At 57.1% G+C, this 25,731-nt stretch overlaps 1 protein-coding gene across 1 annotated transcript in view; it reads left to right on the top strand.

The window, feature by feature from the left end:
* Nucleotides 1-25,731, top strand: part of MYRF (myelin regulatory factor) — a 49,131-nt gene that overhangs the window by 14,683 nt on the left and 8,717 nt on the right. The window contains 11 exon segments of the mRNA XM_043970333.1: nucleotides 7,335-7,422; nucleotides 10,644-10,940; nucleotides 16,694-16,755; nucleotides 18,124-18,209; nucleotides 18,211-18,401; nucleotides 19,369-19,619; nucleotides 19,851-19,974; nucleotides 22,931-23,126; nucleotides 24,277-24,353; nucleotides 25,334-25,444; nucleotides 25,559-25,649. Of these exon segments, the coding sequence (XP_043826268.1) occupies nucleotides 7,335-7,422; nucleotides 10,644-10,940; nucleotides 16,694-16,755; nucleotides 18,124-18,209; nucleotides 18,211-18,401; nucleotides 19,369-19,619; nucleotides 19,851-19,974; nucleotides 22,931-23,126; nucleotides 24,277-24,353; nucleotides 25,334-25,444; nucleotides 25,559-25,649 (1,574 nt within the window).

Below are 25,731 nucleotides of genomic sequence, written 5' to 3'. Positions count from 1 at the left end.
AGAAAGAGAGAAAGAAAGAGAGAAAGAAAGAGAGAAAGAAAGAGAGAAAGAAAGAGAGAAAGAAAGAGAGAAAGAAAGAGAGAAAGAAAGAAAGAAAGAAAGAAAGAAAGAAAGAAAGAAAGAAAGAAAGAAAGAAAGAAAGAAAGAAAGAAAGAAAGAAAGAAAGAAAGAAAGAAAGAAAGAAAGAAAGAAAGAAAGAAAGAGGAGTCTAAGTTGAAGCTGAGGGCAGTCGGGACCTGTTGCCCTGGCACTGGAGAGGAAGAATTCTGGCAGGGAAGGGAGACCCCTCATCCTTCAGTGCCAAGGGCCAGTGGCATGAGCTGCTGTCTTGACCTCCTGGGAGGAAACAGGAGCTTGCCTTTATGGGAATTATGGCCAACCCCAGCTTGTCCGTGCTCACAGGGTATACTGGCTCCTGTGGGATGCTTGGGGTTCCTCACAGGCCCAGGGCCTGAGAGCAGGGGCGATCGTCCCCTCAGGCCCAAGCTGAGAGGTCTGGGATAAGGGCTCAGGGGCACACATAGGGAGGTCTTGGGTGGGCGCACTGAGGAGGGAGGAGGGTGGTCCCAGATCCAAGGTGTGAGGCTGTGATTGAGCTAGAGGAAGGGCCTTTGGAGAGCAAATCCCACCCTATTCATTCCCACAGAGGGGAAGTCACCCAGGTAGTTAAATAGCCAAGTTGAAATTTGAACCCAGGTCCTCCACCTGGAAGGCCTGTGCTTTTTCCACCAGCCCCATTGCCTTAACTGTGTGGCCATGGCCTATGACCACTGGCCCAGGTGTGGAGGAGGCCACCTCAGGGCCTGGGGCCTGAGGCCGATCGTGTGTCCAGCCCAGGCTCCCGGGTGTCAAACAAACAGGGCAATGTGTCCCTGGCCCCTGCCCCCGCTGTGGTGTTGCTGGTGACTTCCGCCATCTTTGGTGCATGAATTGACAAGTGACCCATTGACGGGGGCCGTGGAGGGGGGGACCCAGGCAGGGCACAAACCTCCCACTGTGCCCCGGCTCCCACCTTCCCTCCCCCTGCCCTATGGACAATGGACTGGTCTGAGCCAACAGCCACAGCTGGTGGGGAGCAGGGGTGGGGGGGCCGGAAGGGGGTGGGACAAGGAGGGGCCTGATGATGCTCCCCCCAAGGGCTGAGGGACAGGGTACCACCTGTGGCCCATCCACCCCCCTTATCCTCCCCTACCCTAGCCATCAAGCTCACCACCCATTCAATAATGCCCTTATCCCACTGACCCTCAGTGACCCACCCCCAGGCCAAGGACCTTCCAAGATCATGGGATGTTGGGAGCCAGCTCTTGGAGGCCAGGCCTAGATCGCAGGGGTCTGTGAACTGGCATCAGTAAACATGACATCTTCAGTTTCACTGACCCCTGGCAGAAATGAAGACTTCCCTTTGGTCACCTAAAAGCATTCTGGGACAGTGTCCACAGGCTTCTCTGAATTCCCAGAGGGGTCTGGGGGGCTTAGTATGGGTGAGTGCATGCACACATACACACACTCATATATACACTCACCCACACACATTTACACACTCATGTACACACTCACCTATACATGCCCATACTCATACACACGCAGACATACTTGCACATACATACACATACCCGCATACATACATATACACTCACACACATGCACACAGACATATACATGTCCATTATATTCACTATACTCACATATACACCTACACACAATACACTCACATATACACACTCAGGCACACATTTGCACACACTCAGACCCACATATACTCACACACATACACACTCAGGCATGCATATACACACTCAGAAACAAATATACATGCAGACACACATACACACCCATGCACACTCACACACAGAGTCCAGAATCCCTGTCCTGGTCCAGCCCTCTCATTTCCCAGATGGGCAGTGAGCCTCAGACACTTGCCCGAGGTCACTCAGAAAGTGAGTGTGTGCGTGTGGGGGGGGGGGTCAGCCCCCCTCCGCTCTCTCCAGGCTGCTTCCTGGGCTCATCATTGCTCTCCTCCAGGAGCCTTGGGGTTTGTGGAGGGGGAGGGAGCCCTGGGTGGTCTGGAGGGAAGGGGGGAGGGGAAGGGGGTCAGATATTCCATCTCTAGCAGGGAAGCTGGGGAAGGGAGGAAGGGCCGGCTGGTTATCGTTAGAGTCAGGTAATAATTGGAATAATGAATGAGGAATGCTTACAGCCTAGCTTAGCGGAGAGAGCATGGCCCATGTCTGGGAGGGGGATGGGACTGACCCATGAAGGGAAGGGATGGACACAGACAGACAGATAGACATGCTGTTCCCTTGGGCTCCCCTCCCCCTGCTTGCCCAGGCCTTGCTGCCCTGGGTTTGTGGGGAGGGTGTGGAGGCAGGGTCCTGGGAAGGGCTGGCCTAGTATAGACCCCCTTCCTCCCCCCAGGGAAGTCTAGACCCTCTACCCACCCCCTCATTGGGCCTCTCTGCTGGGATGGGGGGGGGGGAGATGTGCCAGAGAGAAGGGCTGGCCCCTTCTCTTCACAGCCAGGCCACCTGAGTGTTTGCTTAGAAATCTCAAGTGTGGATTCTTGGGGTCATGGAGCTCCTGCCCCGAGTGCTCAGGCTATGGGGGGAGGGGCCAGGGGTCTGAGCTCCTCCAAGTTCATGTAGTCCAGCTCTGCTGTTGAACTGCCCATTAGCATTACTGCAGGTGAGTCACTGCCTCGGTTTCCCCCTCTGAAGAATGAGAGGGTTGGATTACAGAAGTCCCTGAGTACTTTCTGCTTCTTTTGTTTCTGTTTTTTGAGGGTTTTTTTGGTGAGGCAATTGGGGTTAAGTGACTTGCCCAGGGTCACACAGCCAGTAAGTGTCAAGTGTCTGAGGCCAGATTTGAACTCAGGTCCTCCTGAATCCAGGGCTGGTGCTCTATTCACTGCGCCATCTAGCTGCCCCCACTTTCCACTTCTTAATCTGTGTTCCCATGTTCCCTTCATTGTATGGATGGAAAACTATGGGTCTGGTCAATAACAAGCAGGGCTCTGCCTCCAAAGGCTGTGCTCTGCCCATTTGGCCACCCTGTCTCTGTGCCCCAGTGGGTTCAGTGGGGGCGGGGTGGGGTTGACATCGGTTGGCCTGGTGACATTGGTGCTGCCCCGCTTGAGTTCTCAGACAACCCTAGCTTGCCCTCCCTCCCCCACACCAGTCAGTCTGCCCTCATGCCCCTCACTGGCCCACTGGTGGTGGGGATTCCCCCTCCCACCGCAGGTCCTGTGCCCGAGCCCGCCCTCCCCATCCCTCCCGGCCTAGCCCCACAACCACATCTGCTTCTCATTAGTTCGGGTATCCCAGGATGCCTCACGCTGCGGCCACCCTCCCAGCCCATCCCCCAGGAGGGAGGCAGGATTAGGGGTGATTAGGAGAGAGTTTGGCCCAGAGAGGGAGGAGGGAGGAGAGAGGAGGGAGCAGGGAGAAGGTTGGTTATAAATAGAAATACCATAAACGTATCAGCCTATCGCACAAGGTAAATTTTGCCGTTTAATCTCAAAAACCTGCAAAGAAGCAGGGGTGGGAAGGGCTGGGCAAGGTTAACCTTTTCGGGCCCAGGGTCTCACCCGCATAAACAGGCCCCAAATTCAAGGAGCAGAGACTCGGGTGCCCAGGCTTTCTTGCCACCCCCCCCAGGGGGCCCAAGGATAGAGCAGGAAAGATCTCATGGTCCAGTGGTTAGATCCCCTGGAATTAGTTTGAGAAGATGTGGGGAGGCCTCAGAGCCAGATAGCCCACCCTGGCTGTCGCTGTTACAGCGAAGGCGTCTGAAGCCCAGAGAGGGAGAGTGACTGCACCAAGGTCACACAGCTGGGAGGTTGCAAATCCTGGGGCTCATCCTCCAGCTCCAATATTCTTCCCACTGGCACACTGCCTGCCTTGCTAATCCTGACGGTGTTTCTGATCAGTTGTTAATCAGAGGAAGTCATTTCCTCTCCCAGGGTCTCAGATTCCCCATCTGCAAAGGGGTGAGGTTGATGGAGAGGTCGCCTCAAATCTCTCTCTGAAGCTGTTTTGGGACCAGGTGGAAGACTTGGGATTGAGGTAGACTATGCTGCTCAGGGCAGGGGTCCGGACTGAACCGGCTCTCAGGCTCAGCTGATGGGGGCAGCGGCAGCCCTTCAGGCCTGTAGGGGTGAAGGACCTCCCCTGTACTGGAACTGCAGTGGGTGTCCTGGCCCCCAGGCCTGGTCCTTTCCTAATCCCTGGCTGGGGAAGAAGGGGGGAGGGGAAGGGAGGCAGGAGGCAGGGAGGGTCCCAGGCCTGTCGCTGGCAGCTCGTGACTCTCCTTAATCAGCTAAGCTGGCCTGGAGGTGGCCCCCGGAGCCTTGGAGGGCTCAGCTGGGACCAGGGGCATTCCACACATGCCTTTGGGCAGCTCTGGGGATAGGGGGGGAGGCAGCAGGATCAGGGCCCTGAGGATGGGCAGGACGATGGGGTTACAAAATACTCCACACGCCCGCCTGTCTGTTGTCCTTCTGAGGACAGGGTGGTGTAGGTGAAGGGTGAGAATACTGAGGCCCAAGTAGCTTGTGATGGAGAGCCCAGAATCCTGGGCCAGAGCTTCGGGCCCTCATGTTGCAGATGGGGAAACTGAGGCACTTTCCTTCTCCTGTCAAGGGGAGATGAGGAGCTGGGGGTGGTGACTGAAGATGAAGAGGAGAGGATGAAGAGTGGGAGAGAGGGTCAAAACCCGGCGTGAGGATGAGGAGAGAGAGGCAGGGAGAGAGAAGGTCTTAGCCCGGGGCACGGGTCGATGGCAGGAGTAAAGAAGGGTGCCCAGTGCCATCCTGAAGTAATGACCTCCTGGGTGGGGAAACACCCTCCTTTGGGGCCTGTTTATGTGGGTGAGACCCTGGGCCCGAAAAGGTTAGCCCTCCCCAGCCCTGCTTCTTTGCAAGCTTTTGAGATTAAATTGCAGAATTTACTTGGAATAGGGGCTTGGGCACACACGTATTTCCAGCATCCTCTGGGAGCCAGTGCAGGGCGGCTCCCCCCCCCAGCCATGAGGTGATACCCAGGACCACCCGCCAGTGAGGCTCAGAGGCAGGGCTTGAGCCCCCAGCTTTTAGGCCAGCTCCCTACCCAGGCTCACCCACAGCCAGTAACTGCTCCAGCACAACACTGCCTCTGAAAGGGTGGAGGGCTGAGGCTGGGGTGGGGGTGGGGGGGCAGGGCGAGTGTGCAGGCTGTGCAGTGGGGGGACCTGGGGGGACCCTGCCCACTGGCCTCTCCCTGCACTGCCCGGCTTGCCTGACGCACCATTCACGTCAGACCTGTTATCACTCAGCCCCTCTCCTGGGAAGGTGACCTCAGGGAGAGAGAGAGGCCGGCCCCTCCTTCCTTCCCTCCCCAGCCTGGCATCTCCCGCCAGAGCTGGGAGGTGGGGAGGAGCCGGGAGGGCCCTGGGTTGGGCAGATATTTCCTCTAGGCAGGGCCTGATGAGTCTCCCCCTCAGTGGGCAGGGGCAGGGAGAGGGCACCTCTGCCAGAGCTCCCAGAAGAATCCCTGGAGGGGAGGGCCCAGGGCCAGGGTGCTGGAGCACCAGGCTCCAGGACCCAGAGACGGGCCCCTCTAGGGCATGGCCCCATTTCACAGACGAGGACACCAGAGCCCAGAAAGGGGAAGGGTCTGGGCAGTACCACACAAGTAATGAGGCTCTGGGCCAAAGTCAAGTCCAGGCCTCTGGCTCTTTGCAGCCCTGTTCCTGGCTCAGGGGCTGGCACACAGTAAGCGCTTAATAATGGCTCGGTTGCTGGATGAGTGGAGGGAATGAACAAACATCTGAGGGAGGCGAGTAATGTAGGAGACGGTGGAGTGGGGGATAAACTTGGGGGTGAGGAAAATCTGGTTTTGGATCTCACTGCCCCTGCTTATTATCTGTCAGAAAGTCAGTCATTCAGTAAGCATTTCTTAAGTGCCTAGTGTATGCCTGGGAATGGTGTAAGTTGTATCTAGGGATAAAAAGAAAGGCAAGAATAGTCCCTCCCCTCAAGGAGTTCCCAGTCTAACGGGTGAGACGACATTTGCAATCCAGAACATAGAAGAGAAATACAAGACTAGCAGCTGAGGAGAGAGGAGAAGAGGAAACATTTCCTGAAGGAGGCGGTGCTTGGCTGGGGATTGATTCCAAGAGGACGGGTAGGGGGCACAACCAGTGCAAAGACACCAAGGTGTGAGAGGAGTGTCTGTAGGTGGAGAATGTAATTTGGAAAAGTAGGAAGGGGGGGCAGTTAGGTGGTGCAATGGATAGAGCACCAACCCTGGATTCAGGAGGACCTGAGTTCTAATCTGGATTCAGACATTTGACACTTACTAGCTGTGTGACCCTGGGCAAGTCACTTAACCCCAATTGCCTCACCCAAAAAAAAAAAAAAAAGAATCTTACAGGATGGTCATGAGGAAAGTGATCAGTCATCGAGCATTTATTAAGCCCCTATGGTGAGCTAGAAGCTACAGAAACAAAATCAGGCCCTGCCCTCAAAGAGCTTCCAGTCTATTGGGGGTGAAACAATAGCTACACATGGGAATGGGTACAAACAAAGTAAATACAGTCATTTGGGGAAGAAGTGCTAGTGGCGGTGGGGGGTTGTGTCTAAGAAAGGGCGTTTGAGCTGAGCTTTAGAGGAAAGTAGGGATTCTAAGAGGCCAAAGGGAGGAGGGGGTTCTCCAAGGGGAGCAGCATCTGTGAAGGGCAGTATGTGGCGGGATGTTGGCTGGGAAGTGATGGGTCAGAAGGCGGGAGGGAGACAGGAGGGGGCTCTCAGGGCCAAGCGGAGCGGTTTCCATTGCCTCTTGGAGATGTTAGGGAGCCCCTAGAGTTATTTAGCAGAGCGGGGACACCATCAGGGCCACACATCAAGAACATCACTTTGGCAGCCGAGGGGAGGACGGATTGAGGCGGGAGATGTGGAAGCAAGGAGAGCAGTTGGAATGTGCGGGTGATGACTCCTGATGGCCTGAGGTAGTGACAGCTTTGTGAGTGAAGAGGAGGGACCTAGGTGAGTGATATAGATGAGATTCGGCACGGTGCCTGGCACACAGTGAGTGCCTAATAAGTGCTTGTTGACTTGCCATCTGGTTAGTGAGAGTGAGGAGGAGAGAATGACTCTGAGGCCCTGACGATGGGATTCGTGGGAGCGCCTTGGACAGTGACAAGGAAAGAGGAGTTCTGTCTGGGGCCAGTTGAGCCGGATGGAGACGCGCAGTAGGCAGTGGGGGGTGGAGGGTTGGGGAGACGGGCCTGGGTCCTTGGCCGCTGGAGGGAGACGGGTCCCCGTGTTAAGTCCTCTCCCGCATTGTGTCTCCTTCACCCAGGCCATGACATCAATGGGGCCCTCGAGCCCTCCAACATAGACACGAGCATCCTCGAGGAGTATATCAGCAAGGAGGACTCTTCAGACATGTAAGTGCTGTCCTGCGGGGGCTCCTGGGGCCCATCTCCCGGGGAGGGGGGCCCAGAGGTTCCCCGGACTGATGGCGGGCACTCCCATTAGTCCTTTGGAGGCGGGCCCGGGGCCAGAGGCCTGCGTCTGAGGGAATCACCGCCCAACTCAGCCTTGGTCTGCTCATCTGTAAAACGGGATGAATCATCCTTGTGTCGCCTTCCTCCTATAGGAGCTGAGCCTTGCAGGAAGCTAGAGATTCCAAGAGGCAGAGGGGGAGAGGGTGTGCACTCCAGGCCCTGCAAAGGCTCGGAGGCGGGAGATGGAATACTGTAAATGGGGAGCATCATTAGTAACTGCCCACTGCCGTGCTAAGCACCAGCCAGGAGCAAACCCCCTCAGCCTCAGCTTTCTCATCTCTAATAGCACCTGCCCCACCCGTGGGTGGGTGGGAGGCTCAGAGAGATCCTCTGTACGGGAGAGGTTTTGCAGACCTGTGTGTGTGTGTGTGTGTGTGTGTGTGTGTTTGTGGTGTTATATAAATATTAATTGTTCACAATACTGTTAGGGGAGAGAGCGTTCCCAGGTGATAGATCATTGATAATAAGTATTATCAGGTCAGCTAGGTGGTGCAGTGGATAGAGCACCGGCCCTGGAGTCAGGAGTACCTGAGTTCAAATCCGGCCTCAGACACTTAACACTTACTAGCTGTGTGACCCTGGGCAAGTCACTTAACCCCAATTGCCTCACTTAAAAAAAAAAAGATAATAAGTATTATCATCATCGCTAATATTAAACTATGTCAAAAGACAAAGATGAGGGCAGCTAGGTAGCGCCAGTTCTGAATTCAGGAGGACCTAAGTTCAAATCCGGCCTCAGATACTTGACACTTACTAGCTGTGTGACCCTGGGCAAGTCACTCCACCCTGATTGCCCCAGTTTCCTCATCTGTAAAATGAGCTGGCAAAGGCAAAGGCAAAACCATCCCAGGATCTTTGCCAACAAAGCCCCAAATGAGGTCACGGAGAGTCAGATACGACTGAAAAGTGGCTGAACAACAAAAGGTCCCCAGGAGCAGAGGGGAGGAGGTGTCCAGGACATGCTGGACAAGACCGTTGTCAGGCCCGTGTGGCCGGACCATGGAGCACTTGTGGGGGGGGGGTAGGAGGAAGGCATGATGAAGTCAGAGAAGGGCTGGAGGAGCCGGATTCTCGAGCCCCACCTCCCAGGCTGGGGAGTTTGGGGTTTACCCAGGGACAGCAGAGAAGGGCTGACAGAGCCCAGCTGGGCGGCACATCTAGGCCTTAGCTCCCGTTGGGGACAGTCAGAACCGAACCTCCTCCTGCATGCAGCTCTTGTTAGGAAAAGGACTTTGTAAACCTGGACACCCTAAGGGAGCAAGGGGGAGGACACCATTATAGGACACCTACTATGCGCCAGGAACTGTGCTGAATGCTTTTTTTGCAAATATTATTTCATTTGAACCTCACGACAATGCTGAGGGCTCAGTGCTGTTGTCCCTGCTTTACAATCGAGGAAACTGAGGCAAACAGGTGAAGTGACTTGCCCAGGGTCACACAGCTAGGCAGTGTCTGAGGTTGCATTCGAACTCAGGTCTTCTTGACTCCAGGCCCCACACTTTATCCAGCATGCCCTCAGTATGCCCTTCTCTCTGGAGACAGGGAATATTCTAGATCAGCAACGAGATCTCTTGGTAGCCCATGTTGTGTTATTAACAAATGGGAGCATTCTGGGTGGGATCTGAGACTGAGAACTGGAAGAGACCTAATGAGAAAACTGAGGCCCAGGGAGTGACCAATCACTCAGGTAGAGTGTGAGGAGGAGAGGGTGCCTCATATTCTGATCTCTGGAGCAGAGGGCCTCCCTTCAGGTTCCTGAAGGGAGGCAGCGCAAGGATTAAGGGACCCATTTTATAGATGAGCAGCCTGAGGCTCCAAGAGAGGGCAAGTGACTTTGACAAGGTCACAAGGCTAGTGCATTGCAGAGTTGGGGCTTGAACATCCAAGTTTCCCTTTGGGGAAGGTCATCTAGCTCTCCTCTGGATCTCATTTCCTCACCTGTGAAGGGGCTGGGGTCCCTTCCTGCTCTAAACCCTGACCCTCTGTGGCCTGGTAGGGCCACGTGTGGGAGCTGGCTTTGCCAACTCTATGGAGGGTGGATGGAGGCGGGGGCTGAAGGAGTGCAGTAGAGCTGGGGTCCGTGGAGCACAGAGATGAAGGCCAGTGGGAGAGAGGGGGTGGGGCCCCCCTGCCAAGCTTGGGCGGGAAGGAGGGAGGGGCAGCGCCGATAGCAGGCAGGCCGAGGGAAAGCCCAGCCCCCGTTTGCTGCTCAGTCTGTGAGCTGCTCAACCAGCATGCTGATGATGAGCAAAACCCAGGGTCCTGCCCTCAAGGAGCTGCCATTCTAGTGGGAGATAATGGATACAGAGGAGAGAGGAAGGAAGAGACACAGAGACACAGAGACAGAGACAGACAGAGAAGCATGACTGGGGGGCTCACAGCCTAGCCTGGGGCGGGATAAGTTTGTACTCTCTCCTCATTTCCCCAAGCGGGTGTGATGGAAATAGCTCTGGGTTCGAGTGCTGGATCTGGTCTTTCCTAGCTATGTGATCTTGGGTGGCCTCACTTTGCTTTTCCGTAAAATGGGAATATCATTGTTCTTGCTGTACCTACCGGACAGCAGTTTGGATCGTGGTTAGAAGGGACCTCGAAGGTTGTCCGGTCCAACCTCATTTAACAGATGAAGAAACTGAGGCCCAGTGAGGGTCAGTGTCTCCCTCAAGGTCACACAGGTTGTAGGTGACATGGCCTGACTAGAACTCGGGGCCTCCGGCTCAGAATCTAACCCTAGTTACACTGTATCGTGCTGAGGAAAGAACTTCATCAAGTTCCATACAAGTTCTCATGACCACCCTTGTTATTATTACCGTAGCTGGCATTCCTATATCCATCTCTATCTTCAAGGCTTGCAAAGCGCTCAGAATGTGTTCTCTCGTGGGGTCCTCACAACACTCCTGGGAGGCGGGTGCTATGATTATCCCCCTTTCACAGACAAGGAATCTTGAGTCTCAGCCAGAGAGGTTCAGTGACTTGCCCAGGGGCACACAGCCAGGGGAGGTGTCTGAGGCAGGACTAGAACCCAGATTTCCCTGGCTTTATCCTCTAGGCTGAGGGTGGGCGCCCCCCAAGCCCCTCCCTGAACCCTTTGCTTCTGCCCACAGCTGCTTCCCCGATATCCCTGCTCCTGCCGGCTACCCACACACCCAGCCCTCAGGATCCGCAGCAGCCCCCGGCTCTAGCAGTGGCCATCATCTGAGCCTGCCAGGGGGTGGGGGAGGACCCTCCTCAGGCCGCCACGGCCCCCTCCCACCCCCACCCTGCGGGCCTGGCTTCAGTGCCCACCTCAACATCAACAACAACAATGGTCTAGCGGTGCCCAAAGGCTTTGCGGGGCACTGCCTGAGTGGGGCCTCGGGGCCACCCATCAAATCGGAGCCCAAGGCAGCCTATGCCCCAGGGTGAGTGAGGACGGGGCTGGGCAGGGGGCAGGAAGGGCAGGGAGGGGCTCCAGCGGCCCCCAGCCCAGGGCATTGGGGTGTGGCCAGAGGGCAGCCTAGGCTGAGGGTCCTCCTAGGGGACCAGGGGGGCGAGAAGCAGCTGTGTCTGGACGTTGGCCATGGGGCCAAGTCTGCGGTGCAGGGAGTGGGCAGGAGAGGAAGCCTCAGCTCCCCCTTTGTGTTAGATTAGATGAGGTGGCTCAGTGGTCCCCTTCAGCACATGCATGTTGTGGCTTTAGGGCCCAGATGACCGGGTCAGAAGCACCGCCCCCACCCCCACCCCAGCATGTCAGCCTCACAGGAACACCCAGGGGAGAATGCGTGCACACGCAGGCCCATGCATGTTGTTAAGTAGCTGCGTGTCCCTGGACATGTCACTGCTCTTCTCTAGGACTCAAACGGAGAAGCTGGACTCTTACCGTCTGTGTTCTAGGCTCTGCATCCCCTCCCAGCTCTGACACCTGCGTCCCATGGGCCCTTCTAGCTCCAGAGAACGGGGCTAGGATTCAGGGGTCCTGCCCTCACGTTAAGCCTGGGGGAGGAGAGGACCCTGCAGCAGTCCCCCCAGCTCCCCTTGGTGGGACCACATCTTGTGGTATCCGAGGGGCTCCCGTGTGCAGGTTGGACCAGACGTCTTCTGCTTGTTGGCCCCAGGGAGCAGGATCCAGAGCCGGGAGGGAAGCCACAGATGGACAAATGTGGACTTGGGGTCAGGAGGCCGTCCTGAGTGGGGCGGGCTGCCCAGAGAGGAGGGAGGGGCTTGAGGGCAGGTAGGAGGACCCCTTGCACTCAGGCTCTGTGGCCTCCACCACTAATTATTGATCTGTATAACCTCGAGTTGTACAAGTCACACTGTCATCATTGTCATCTCAGCGTACGAGTCTAGGTAGCACTTAGAGGGGTGTAAAAGTGCTTTACAGATATGGTCTCATTCCATCCTCAACAACAGCCTTGAGGCAGACACAAGTTAAATGACTTGCCCAGGGGCACACAGCCAGTGTCTGAGGCTGGATTTGAACTTAGCTCTTCCTGACTCCAGGCCCAGAGCTATTTACATTCTGCCTGCCTCTTGCCCTCCTCTCCTTTCGGAGCCTTGGCTTCCTCCTCTCCAAAGGGAGGGGCTTCGGCAGGAGGGCCCAGAAGGCCTTGCCCCGCTCTCCGACCCCGTGATCTAGAACTCCAGGCTGTGAGAGCCTTTCTAGCTCGGACAGTCTGAGAGTCTCTGACCTAAAGTTCTTAGAGAAGATTCTCTCAGGGGCATCTCCACACTTGCCCCACGCCTTCATCCAGGGGTGCAGCAGCTACATGCTCTCACACACATACATGTGCACACACACACTGCATGCTCACCCACGCTCTCACACACATACATGTGCACATACTCACACATGCACAGAGCATGCTCACCCACACACACACCGCACACTCACACACTCGCGCACACACATGCACGTGCACACACTTACACATGCACACTGTGTGCTCAACCACACTCGTACACACATGCACATGCACATGCACATGCACACACTCACACATGCACATCGCATGCTCACCCCCATACTCGCACACACAGGCTCTGGGGTGCCCAGCGGAGGGCACAGTCTGGTGCCAGGGTGGCACCATAGGTCTCTTGGCATCTTTCTTGGCGTTAGGTTGCCCAGATTCTGCCCCTCCGACGGCTGGAGTCCCGAGAGCAGCTGAGCTGTCCTTGTGCCTCCCCCTCCCTCCAAGCCTCTGCTTAGCCCCGGTGGAGGCCGGTGTCTAAAGGCTTGGCCATGTCGTCCTGGGCTGAACTTTGCCATGGGCAGCCTGACAGGAGGGGCTGATGGGGACCTTGAGACTATCATAGCTGGATGCAGGAATGTTTGGCTGGGAGAGGAAGCATGGTGGCCATAGTCAAGGCCTTGGGACTTCTTTCTGCTTAACTGCGGGGACACAACCAGGGCAGAGGGTGGGGGCAGCAGAGAGGCCGAGCCAAGCTTCACACGGGGGAGAGTGAAGCTGACCCACAGCTTCGTGGCACCTATGGGAAGGCCTTGGTCCTTCCTTCCTTGGAGTCTTCTCCAAGCATGGCGGGGCCTCTGTAGGGTGGCCTTCGAGGCCTTTCCTGGCCCTGAGACTCCCCTTGCCTGCAATCATGGCGGATCTGCCCCGGAGCACAGGCCTCTCCAGAACTGTAGAGCCGGAGGCAGCCCAGAGGGGCCCATTAGTGACAGGGTGTGAGGGGATGCGGGACGGGGTCTCGAGAACACCTCACAGACCTGTCAGCCAAGGATAAAGGATATGCTTAGTCTGCCAATCTTCACTGGCTCCCACTGGCCCAACAGAGATCTCCTGATCCCATCTGAAAGATGGGGCTCAGGGCGGGGCTTTCTTTGACCCTCAAGAGTTCAGTTGAAGCCTGGTAAAGCAAGTAGGGCTTGGGGGTCAAAGGTCCTAGATTCGAATTCCTGGTCATTTTTAGCGGGAAGACTTTAAGCTCTTGCTCTCTTGGCCTCAGTTTACTTCTCTGTAAAATCGGGGACTCCGACTAGATGAACCCTAAAGTCCTGTCTAGCCCCAATCACTGATGTTCTAGCTATGCGTTGTCTCCCTCATTTGAATGTGAGCTGTTTGAGAAGGGGCCGGCTTACTTTTCTTTCTGTATCTCTAGGGCTTTGCATACAGCAAGTGCTCCATAAATGCCCTTTTCATTCTTCATTCTTTCATGGAGAATTTCTGTAACTCATTTAATCCAACAAGCATTTATTAAGCACCTACTGTGTGCCCGGCCGGTGGGATTTGTTGTCCTCCAGCTATTTTAGTCGCTTGGGGTTTTCTTGGCAAAGGTACTGGAGGGCTTCCCGTGTCCTTTGATGGGATGGAGAGGCACAAAAGAGCCCGCCCAGACGTTCCAGACGTTCACCTCCCAGCTCTCCGGGCTTTGGGTGGTTCCACACTGCATCAGGACCTCCCAGCCCCTCCCCCCTCTTTTCTAGGCTCTGGATAATGTTCCTTCTCTTCCTTCTAAAGTGATTTTCTTAAAGTGACCAGTCACTCCCCTGTCCATACCCTCCCTAATGCCCAGAATCCAACAGAAAGTCCATTGTTTGGCACGGAGAGTCCTTCACAGCCCAGCCCCCTCCTACCTTTTCAGTCTCCCAATGCCCTGCCACCCCCACACGTTCTGATGGCCTACCATCAATCAAGAAGCACTTATCAGTGACCTACTGTGTATAGGCCCCGTGTGAGGCTATAAGCCCAGAGTAGGCCAGGCGCAGCTGGCAGGTGTCTGGCTTTTGCTTCCTCTGCCTGGGCTGGAGTGTCTTCATTGCCCCATGGTCCCACCCAGATATCAAAAGGGAGGCAGAATCAGAATCTCCTCACTTCAGAGGCCACTCATCCTGACCCATACCTGACTGGGGAGTCCTCCTACAACATCTTCTACAAGGGGTCATCTCGTTAGAGACCTCCAGTGATGGGGAACTCACTCCCTCAGAAGGCAGATCATTCTACTTTTGGACATCCTTGAAAGGTTTCGATAAAGTCATGGATGACAGAGGGAGCTGGGGGACTTTAGGGAGGAGACCCCGATGCTGGCTGTCGCCTAGATGCAGCTGGGGCTGGGCCCAAGGAGCCAGGAGAGCCTCTGCCCACAGTGGGCCAGTCCCCTGTTAGGTGTCCACTGTCGGAGGGATGCTGGGCCAGGGCCAGGTTGTCCCCTAGTGTCCTTGCTCAAGGTTCTCTGGCAGGAATGCCCTGTGTAGCTGTTCACAGCACGGTGGTGAAGTAGGCATGTGGCATTGCCCAAGGGCATCAGGCCACACCCGCTGAAAGAACTAGGGATTAAGGTTTTCAAAGCACTCGATAAATAGGATCTTGGTTGATCTCCCTACAACTCTCCCATTTCACAGATGGGAAAATAGAGGCAGACAAGGGCAGCAAAGCTAGTAAGCATCTGAAATAAAATTTGAACTCAGGTCTTCCTGCCTCCAGGTCCAGGCCACCCCAACATCCAGTGGCCTCTCAAAATGGCAGCGCTCGATCGGAATGAGGCCGGTTGGGGTAGCCCAGGGACCTTGGAGGGACCCTAGGGGAATGGGAGCTTGGTTCCAGGACCAAGCTGGGGCTCTTCTAGGAGTGACCCCCAGGGGAGTCTGGGGAGCGGGTATCCAGTGAGAGCCACATTGGGCTGCATCCTGGGCCCGGTGTGACGAGGTAGGGACACCCAAGCTCTTGTCCCGGGCCCTCCACTGACCCTCGCCCCGGGATTCCGTCTCTCCAGCATGCCCAGCCAGGGGACACCCCTCACCCCACCCCCACGCTGGACTTCTCCCAGAGTGCATGGGATGCGGCCCCTCTCCTCCCTAGCTCTCTGCCTCCTGGGTGGGGCTGCTTGCTTCTTGTGCAGGGGGGCTTGGAGGACAGGCCCCTGAGGGTCTTTCTCAGCTCAGACCCCATTCGGCAGTGGACAGCGAGGTCGGAGGAGGAGATGCTCATGCTGCTGTCCTGAGGAGGAGGTGACCCCTTCCCCCAGAATGCACCAGGTCCCTGCCTAACCACAACCAACTTTGTGCTCCAGAAGCCGGGATGTGGGGAAGGACCTCCCATGCCCACCTCTGGCCCTGAGCCCGTCCAGCGTGGGAAGGAGGCCGCTGGCCTGGGCAGGGCTGAGCAGGGGGGAATTGCCCCTCACCCCAGAGCTGTGACCCAGGCCTGCCGTTGCTGCCCCTCCCTCCAGGCCAACCCCCCCCCCCTCCCAGAAGGGCTTTGCTGGGTACATTGTGACCTTTCTGGGTTCACATTTTTCCTCTGCCTGAGCTGCTGATAAAGAAGAGAGCCTCCCTTCCCCCCCCCTCAGCTGGGCATTCAGCCACCTGGGCACCACACCTGCCCCTCCCCTCCTCCCCAGCTCCCTCCCAGTCCTGGTGGGGGCAAAGCAGGAGGACTCTAGAAAGGTCTGGGCACCGCCCCCCGCCCTCTACAGAAATGGGGGGCTGGGTCGAGGCCGTCTCGGGAAGGTCTGGAGGTTTCTACCATATGGGGGCGCAGGAAGTTGGGTCGGGCTCTGGCTGGGCCCCGGGGGGGGGGGGGGACTTGTCTCAGTCTGCCGAGCCTTCTGTCCGTCCATATCCTTATGGGGCCCTGGGCTGACTTCCCCCTCCTCATGACCCCACGGTCACCTGGTCGCCCGGCCCCTTATCTCTAACCCCAAAGCTCTTCCCTCCCATGGAGAAATCAAGCCAATGTGCATTTATTAAGTGCTTGCTGTGTACCGTGCCCTGTGCAAAAACAGTGCCTGCCCTCAGGGAGCTCCCACTCTAAGGATGGAGACAAGTTGTACACAGAGCTGGTGGAAGGCGATCTGAGAGAGGGAGGCCCCAGCAGTGGGGAGGCCTGGGGAAGACCCGCTGCAGAAGGTGCCTCTGATTCGTGTTCCCAGCTGGGGCCGGGCCCTGCCCTGCCCCCCACTGTGGTACAGGCCACAGCTCTGAGGGTCCATTGCTCCCTGCGGGTGTGACTTTGGGTTTCTTCTCTCTGAGCCTCAGTTTCCTCACCTGTACAATGAGGAAAGGACCCGCTAGGTATCCCTGAGGTCCCTGCCAGCTCAGTCTTAGGAGGCTCTGGAGGCTTAGGAGCAGGTGTAGCTGCTGCGGTGGGCCCCTGTGCCCACCGGGGTCTGGGTGGGGCGCAGGTGAGCCTGAGCCACACTGGGCTCTGTTTCTCCGCAGCGCTCTGCCCGACTCCCCGCCAGACTCCGGCTCTGAAGCCTGTTCCCCCCAGCAGGTGAATGGTAAGTCCAGCGGGCACCTCCCTCCCCCTCTGGCTTTTGGGAAGGTGGTTGGAGCTGTGTTATCGGGGTGTGGGGGAGAGGCGGGAGAGGGAGTCAGCCTCCCGCTGAACGTGTGGAGATTATCTCTGGGCAAATAGTCCCTGGCTTTTGCCTATTGTTCAGGTGGTGGGGTGGGGGTGGGGGGCACCGGGGTTGGCAGCACGGGCGGGGAGCCGCATCCAGCTCTAGCCCCAGAGGCTGCCTCTGCCTCCCCGAGATGCAGCCTGGCCTTCCTGGGCCACTACGCACTCGCCCTTGGGCGGTAAGTGTGGGCCTGGCCTGATATGGGGGGCACGGGGCTGGGGGTGCCCATCCTGGGTGACTTTGGTGGCTGGAGCTGGGCATTTGAGCTTAGCCAGGGTGGGCTCTTCACCTCCTTTACCCCTTTCTGGAGCTGGGAACCACCCACTGATAGTGGGGAGGGGGTGGTTTGTATCTGGGGGGGGCCCTCGAACCCTGACCGAGGGCTTGGGGAGTGCAGCTGGAAGAGGGGTCAAGAGTTCTGTTTATCTTACCAGAAACATGCCTGGAATTCCTCTGGGGGGAACAAAGGGAGCTATACCCCCTCCCCACCATGGCCCCTCCACCCCAGGGGGAAGGGGGAAGGGAGAACGGAGGAGGATCTGCTTTCTCTCGGGGCAGCTGAGCTGGCCAGGGGAGCTGGGGGATCCCGGAAGGCCTGGGGGAAGCTCCCCCTTGGGGCTGCTTACAGGCGCATCCCTCTGCCCACCCTCTAACTGCAGCCAGCTTTGCATGGGCCCCTTCGAGGGGGTCCTGGGGACCAAAGCCAGGGCTCCCTTCTCCTTCGCCCAGAGGATAATGGGCGCTTGCTCAGCCAGCCTGCTGATCTACCAGCCCAGGTCCCCCTGTCATAACGGCAGTGGTGCGGCCCAGAGGCCCAGGAGAGGAGCAGCCTCGTTGGCCACCAGCCCGCTGGGCCTCCTCCCGTCCATGGTGACCTGCGCCCCCAGATGGGTGTGCGGGTGGACCCCCTGCCCCTCTCCAGGGTGTTGCCCCACACTCTAGCGTGGAGGAGTGGAGACATTGATTGGGGCCTAGACCGCTGGGCTGAGAAGCAGCTTTCTTGGGGTGCGGGGAGGGGTGCCCTCTGGGGGCTCACCATCCCTACTTCCTCCTCTCCGAGCCTTAGGCCGTACTTCCTGTGTGCCTGGTACCTGGGCCAGAGTGCAGGGGCCAGTGGGAAGGGGGGCTCGGGAAAGAGTCCAGGAAAGCACCCTTGGAGCCGAAAAGGACACTGGGGGGGGCTTCTGGGGGCCGAGCTCCCGCCCTCTGACCACCCCCCTTTCCCACTCTCTCCCTCCCCCAAAGACCCTCACCTCTTGCGAACGATGACCCCTGAGAACATGTGCCACGTCAGCCTCCCCTCCCGCCTGGAGCACCCGCCCCCTCCACCTCCCCCCCCCACACCTCCCAGGCCCTCCCCTGCCTCCCCCGCTCCACTACCCCGTCCTGCAGCGTGATCTGTACATGAAGGCCGAGCCTCTCATGCCCCCCTACGCTATGGGGCAGGGCATGGCCCCTGGAGACCTGCACCACGCTCAGCAGTCCCAGATGCTTCACCAGCTGCTGCAACAGCACGGGGCTGAGTAAGCACCCTCCCCTCCCCCCGGGCTGTGGACCGATGCGGGGTGAGATCATGGAGGCCTGAGTGGCAGCGAGGTGGGCTGACCTCACCCCTGGGGTGCGCCTGCGCCCCAGCGGGGAGGTGCCAGGATGGGGCAGGCCCTGGGCTGGGCCACTCATGCTGGGGGAGGCTCATGAGCTTAGAGACCTGCAGAGCTGGAAACTGAGGCAGCCTGTGGTGGACCATTGTGCTGAGCTGAGGGAAGGAAGGGGCGGGAGCTGTGTTTGAATCTGGTGAAGGAGCCTCCTCAGAATATTTTTAAATGCCCAGGTCTTTAAGGGCTCAGAATACAAGATACCCAGTTACACTGAAATATGTATCTTAAAATAGAAAAACCAAGTTTACAGACCCCAGGGGAGGAGCCCCCAATCTAGTCTGAGCTCATTTTACAGAAGGGGAAGCTGAGGCAGGCATGTATCACATGGCTGCAGAGGGTGGGTCAGCCCTACTGTATGAACAGACAGGGAGAGGAGCGTAATTTGTGGGCTTATAGATCACTGGACCATGGCCACCCTTCAGTGTGATGTCAGAGAAGGGAGGGCACTTGTCTGCCTTCTCACCGGGTCCCCACTGTGTTGCCCCTCCTCAGACAGTTCAGTTCCACCTGCTCTGAGCTTAAGACGCAGGACCCCCTCCCCTTTGTGTGGAGTTTACAGCCATTAGGAGTGAACAGATCACTCTGTTAGAGGATCCGCTGTTAAGCCCGTTAGAAGAGAGCACTAGAGGAAGTGGTAGGAAATTATCAGGCAGCGTTGGGGAAGGAGGGCATCCCTGCCAGAGGCAAAAGTTTGGAGGTGGGAGAGTGTGGGGCTAGAGTGTGTGATGTGACCATAGGGAGGTGGGTATGTGAACAGGGTGGGGCAGGGGGTGAGGGGCTCCCATGTCAGGGGTGCCCACCCCCAGCAGCTCAGGTCCCCGCTTCCTGCCAGGCCCCCTGCACACCCTTCTAAGAAGAGGAAACACTCCGAGTCACCTCCCAACACCCTCAACGCCCAGATGCTCAATGGGATGATAAAACAGGAGCCAGGTACGGTGGCATCCCTGCCCCTCCATCCTGCCAGAGCCCCAACGCCACCCTGGCATCAGCAAGGTCCCCTCTCGCCAGGACCGGGATCCCTCCCCCTCAGCATTGCCAGAGTCCAGACGCCTCCCTGGCACCCGCAGGGGGCACCTTCCCCAGGTATGCTGCCCCTGCTGCCCAGCCCAACAGAGCCCCAGGTCTCCCGGTGCTGGGAGGAGAGGGTGGGATGGGAGAAAGGCAGATGCCCCATGGCACTGTCCCTCTGAGTGGGCAGAGGGCACCTCTGGGGGAGGACCCAAAGGGTGAGAGGGAAGGAAGCCACCCAGATCCTTGGGCTTGGCAGGGTGGGGGCTGGGGCGGGCCGCCTTCAAGTGCCCTCTCCTCTCCCAGGCCTCATGCAGGACAACGAGAGCCTGAACGGGTCTTACCTGGACCCCAATTACCAGTCTATAAAATGGCAGCCTCACCAACAGAACAAGTGGGCCACGCTCTACGATGCCAATTACAAAGAGCTGTGAGTGACTGGCCCAGGTTGGAGTCGGGGGAGCTGGTTGGGGGGGCTCTCCCTCCCTGAGGCCCGGGCAGCCTCTGTCCCCCTCCCGAGACGGCCTGTGGAGGTGGGGGAGGGGGCGCCGAAGGGAATGAAGACAAGGAGGAGAAGGAAGGTGGATGTCGGAGGCAGAGGTGGTTGGCTCACTCCTCTCGGCCCTACATTCCAGAAAAGTGACAAGAAGTTGGCTAGAGAGGGATGGGGAGGGGTCTTCCAGGAACTCACACATCTCCCTCCCCTGCCTGCCCTCCTAGAGGCAGAGCCGAGAGTGGGGTGCAGGAGCCCTGTCCCCCTCCAGCTCCAGCTCCAGCTCCAGGCTGCCTTATGAGGCCCGGCCGAGCCCCTGCTTTGAGCTGGCCTAGAGGGCAGCTGGGCACTGGCTGGGCGGCTCGGCAGGGATTCCCACCTCTGGGAAGGGAAGGACGGCGGCAAAGCCCCCAGATTCTGGGCCTGGGTGTCAGAACCCCGGATAGGAGGGGCATGGTGCCCGAGGCCTGGGGGCTCTTACTCAGGGACATCCGGGGAAACACGGCTGGGTGGGAGCCACTGAGGGGACTTGGGAGCTCCCCACAGCCGGGTCAGTCATGGAACATCATCTATGAGGGGTTTGCTTGGGAAGAAGAGGGGGAGGGGGAGGAGGAGGGGGAGGAGGAGGAAAGGGAAGGGGAGGAGGAGGAAGAAGAGGAAGAGCAGGAGGAGGAGGAGGAAGGGGGGAGGAGGAGGAAGGAGGAGGAAGAGCAGGAGGAGGAGGAGGAAGGGGGGAGGAGGAGGAAGGAGGAGGAAGAGCAGGAGGAGGAGGAGGAAGGGGGAGGAGGAGGGGGAGGAGGAGGGGGAGGCAGAGTCAATGCTCTTCCCAGTTGGAGATTAACCAGATCCCAGGAGCCCCTGTCTGTGCCCTCCTCCTCCCCCTCCTGTGTCAGAACACTGTCTTGTCTGCCAATCCGGGCATCCGGGCTCTGCTGCAGGTCTCTTGAGGCCCTGGGCCTGGGAGAGGGAGGCACAGAGAGTAGCTGTGCCCCGGGGGTGGGACTTTAGGGCCCACTAGTGGAGAGATGGGGCAGCACGCGCAGAGGCCTTTCCACATTTCAGATCCCTCTCCTATATGTTGTTGCCCTGGCAGGGGGCTAGGCAGGTGGGTCCATCCTAATTTGACAGAGGAGGAAACTGAGTCACGTCCTAGGTTAGAGGTCACCTGGTTCACTTCCCTTGTTTAACAGGGGAGGGGTGGGGCATGAATACAATGACCCATCCAGGACCACACAGCTAGTGAGAAGCTGAGGCCTCTTTGGACCCGGGTCTTCCTGACTCCAGGCCCCAGGCCCTGACCACTGCACTAACCCACCCACCCCTCTGACTCATCCGGGGTCCCACGGCTAAGTCCAGAGCCAGGCTCTGGAGCCCAGATGCTGCCGGCCTTCTGCTCTCTGCCAGGCCGAGTGGGGCTGGTGGGCTGGGCAGGGATTGCACGGGCCGCGTGCCCGGCCCCTCCGGACTTTCCAGCGTGAGGCTCCTCCCCAGGGCTGAAGAAATAGCCCCCGCCCAGGCAGGGGGGGATGCCCGTGGGATGGGAATTGGGGGCTGGGCAGAGGGGCCTGTTGGCCCAGCGCCAGTCGCATAGTTTCAGCATCTCCAAGGCAACGAGCTGTCAGCAGGAGATGAGGATCCCCAGATGGTGGGCTCTCCCCCCAGATCCGGGCCCCTGCATGCCTCCTCCTATCCCAGGAAGGGGCCAGGCGGGGGCTCCAGGTGGTTCTGATTTGCCCGGGAAGCTGTCAGGGTGGAGTGGGAACTGGGGGCCTCACCCACCTCCCCACAGCCCTCCCTGATGGTTCCCACAGGGGTGACATCTTCAACTCTCCTGAGCAGCCTTACAGTTACTGCCTAAGCCCCCACCAGGGTGAGGTGACCTTCCAGCCCACACTGGGACAGGCAGATTTTAGTGGGCCTGACTCTAGAAAATGCAGGTCTGAGGCAGCAGGAAAGGCCTCTGGACTGGGAGCCAGGCAAGGCAGACCCGGCCTTGAACTGCAGCTCTCGATCTCTGTGGTCCCTCTGACCCTCATCATCTTCATTCTTTTTCTTCTTTCTTTCTTTTTTTGTGGGAGATGAGGGTTAAGTGACTTGCCCAGGGTCACACAGCTAGTAAGTGTCAAATGTCCCTTAGCATCTTCACTGCAGAGAACACTGCCTACCAGAGTCAGACTTCTAGACTCAAATCATGTTTCATTTGTGTCTCTCTGAGTCCTCGTCTGGGCTCTTCTAGGCAGAGACCCTAGAGGGGGTCGCCATTTCCTTCTCCAGCTCATTTTACAGATGAGGAAACTGAGGCAGACAGGGTGAAGTGACTTGACCAGGGCCACACAGTTAGGAAGTGTCTGAGGCCGGATTTGAACACAAGTCTTCCTGACTCCAGGGTCGGCACTCTATCCACTGTGCCACCTAGCTGCCCTGAGTTAGAAGATGTGGGTTCAAATCCTGGCCCTATTACTCAATGACTGTTGAGTGAGCAAGCACCTATTGAGTGCTTACTGTTTGCAAGATATGGTGCTGGGGAATACAAAGAAAGGCCAGAGCCAGCCCCCGCCCCCTTCCTTCCCCCCCCCCAAGGACCTCACAGGCTGTGCTAACAAGCTCTGTGGGGAGGGTCCCAGAGGGGCTGGCGAAGGCTTATTCCAGAAGAGGTTGTCTCTGGACCTTGAAGGGAGCCAGGGAGCCCAGGAGGCAGAGATGAGGAGAGTTGCAGGCAGGGTGCACAGCCGGAGAAAAGGCTTGAGTGAGAAGCCTAGTAAAGAGGCGTGTGAACTTGGACAGAGATTTCCATTCTCCTTGCCTCAGTTTCCCCCTCTCCCCTTCCAGTGCTCAGTCTGGGAGGGATCCTGCCCTGAGCGCAGCCCCCTGTCCTTGTCTCCCCGCCCCACAGACCCATGCTCACTTACCGGGTGGATGCCGATAAGGGCTTCAACTTCTCCGTGGGTGATGATGCCTTCGTGTGTCAGAAGAAGAACCACTTCCAGGTGACGGTGTACATCGGCATGCTGGGAGAGCCCAAGTACGTCAAGACCCCTGAGGGTCTGAAGCCCCTGGACTGCTTCTACCTAAAGCTGCACGGCGTGAAGGCAGGTTTGGGGAAGGGACCGGCGGGGGCAGTGCTAACGCTGACCGGGGCCCACGGTCAGCCGCCTAGGCCACCAGCTGCCACACAAGTCTGGACTATGGCCTGGGTCACTACTTCCCCAGCCACAAAATCAAGGGGCTGGGCTAAAAAGAGCAGCTAGCCTCAGTGCAACGCCCTAAGCTTTGCCAAGCACTTTACAAAGGTCCTCTCACCCGGTCCTCACCACAACCTTGGGAGCTCAGTGTTGTTATTCTCCCCACTTTACAGATGAAGAAACTCAGGCAGACACGGTAAAGTGACTTGTCCAGGGTCACACAGCTAGGAAGTATCTGAGGGTGGATTTGAACTCAGATCCTCCTGACTCCAGGGCCAGGGCTCTCTCCACTGTGCCACCTAGCTGCCCACTAAAAAATACACTGCCTCCCAATAAATAAATTATATTAAATAAATGTGATACATAAACATTTAGAAATTTAAGAAATAAAAAACACTAAAGCTTATAGATAGGTTTCCAGAGCACACTCTTTTCATCCCATTTCTCTGAAGCCAGACCCTGTGGGTATTTGTCCTTGATTGTGAGTGGGTTCATAATGATTTTTTTTCCTTTGCAAAGTGGGGTCAGGGTTTCAGATCTACATATGGACTGTCCATGGAAGAGGCTAGAATGGGATTAGGGTGGATGGGGCGGTGGGAGGCGTACTGGGCTTGGAGTTTAGAGATCTGGAGACCATCTTTAACATATATTACTTGTCTGACCTTGGGCAAACCATTTTGCCTCAGTTTCCTCATATGTAAAGGAATAATAATGCCATGACTTAGTGGACAGGTTACTGGGCTTGGCACTGGGAATTTGAATTGTTCCTCAGATTCCCCCCTTTTTTTTTGCGGGGCAATGGGGGTTAAGTGACTTGCCCAGGGTCACACAGCTAGTAAGTGTCAAGTGTCTGAGGCTGGATCTGAACTCAGGTCCTCCTGAATCCAGGGCCGGTGCTCTATCCACTGTGCCACCTAGCTGCCCCCAGGGTTATTTTAAAAAAGGCATTTTTCAGATCGTAAAGAGATTTAAGTGTGGGTATAAGTAATGCAGCACCTCCCTCCTCCAAAAGTGCCCTCCTTCAGCTCCCCAGTCTCTCTCTCTCTCTCTCCCCCAGCTGGAGGCCTTGAATCAGTCCATCAACATCGAGCAGTCGCAGTCGGACCGGAGCAAGCGCCCCTTCAACCCTGTCACGTGAGTCCCAACCCCCAAGGAGGGGAGAAGATGGGGTGGGGGCAGACCCCCCCAAGCTGGAAGGGCCCTCAAAGACCCGCTAATCCAACCCATCCCTGTTTCCCTGTAATGCCCCACCAAGGTGTGATCCAGCCTCCCCTTACAGACCTGTAGCAATGAGATTTACTTCCACTTTGGGACAGTGCCATTTGGTAGGAAGCTTTTCCTTCTATCAGCTGAAATGTCTCTTCTTTCCCTTTCTACCCCTGGGGGCCAGATAAAACAACTCTAATCCCTTTTCCACCGATAATCCTTCAGACCCTTGAAGATTATCTCCCTGGCCTTTTAATGAATTTTGTAGAATTTCTCATAAGGTTTCACTGTCATTTTTTGTTATTGCTATGCTGGGGCTTTTGTGAATTTCTTTTGTATCCTAATGCTTTTTTGAAACCACTGTTGTAGGTAGCATCTTTGCTGATTCTCTGGGGTTTTCTAGGTAAACTATCATGTCTGCAACCAAGGATGCTTGTTTCCTCTTTGCTGACACCCATGCCTTTGTTCCATTTTTTTGTCTTGTCTCACTGTTATTGACACTAAGTCTTAAAACAAAACAAAACAAAAAAATTAAGGGGGCTTAACCCTCATTGCCCCACCAAAAGTAAACCAAAGCAAAACAAGACACTAAGTCTAGAAGTGACTTATAAAAATGGAGACCAGGGGCTCCTGCCTAAGTCTGTTCTTTCCCGAGTTTCTTAGTGGGAAAAAGGCCCAGCCCCTGCCTCCTTCAGTCCCTGTGCCCTTCACCCACAGCCCCCTAATCACCTGAGTAAGGAGTTGTATTCTGAGTACTTGGAATCAGCCCCAGTTCATCCTCTGGGTCTGAGAACCTGATGTTGTCATCTAGGGGAGGGCGGGTGAGCCCCCAGGCACAGCCCCTCAGTCTCAGGGCCCCTCAGCCTTGGTGAGGGCCTGTGTCTCTGAGCTGCCCTAATCTCCCACAGGGTCACACTGCCTCCAGAGCAGGTCACCAAGGTGACCGTGGGTCGTCTGCACTTCAGTGAGACCACGGCCAACAACATGCGCAAGAAAGGCAAACCCAACCCAGACCAGAGGTGAGCCTGGCCGTGGCTGTCCTGGGGGTGGGAGGAGAGGTGCTGGGGACAGGGATGGGAGTGCAGGCATTCCTCAGGAGTGAAGGATGCTCATCCCCTTGATGTGGACCTCAGGTACTTCATGCTGGTGGTCGCACTGCAGGCCCATGCTCAGAACCAGACCTACACACTGGCAGCCCAGATTTCAGAGCGCATTATTGTCAGGGTAAGAGCAGCCCATTACTCCCCACTGTCATGGGCCCCACTTTGGGAGGCCCTCGGGGGTTGTGTGTAAAAGCATGGAATCA

This window comes from Dromiciops gliroides, chromosome 6, assembly GCF_019393635.1.
Source record: "Dromiciops gliroides isolate mDroGli1 chromosome 6, mDroGli1.pri, whole genome shotgun sequence".
NCBI lineage: Eukaryota > Metazoa > Chordata > Mammalia > Microbiotheria > Microbiotheriidae > Dromiciops > Dromiciops gliroides.
The sequence above is the reverse complement of the archived record's forward strand: the minus strand, read 5'-3'. Positions and strand labels throughout refer to the sequence as shown.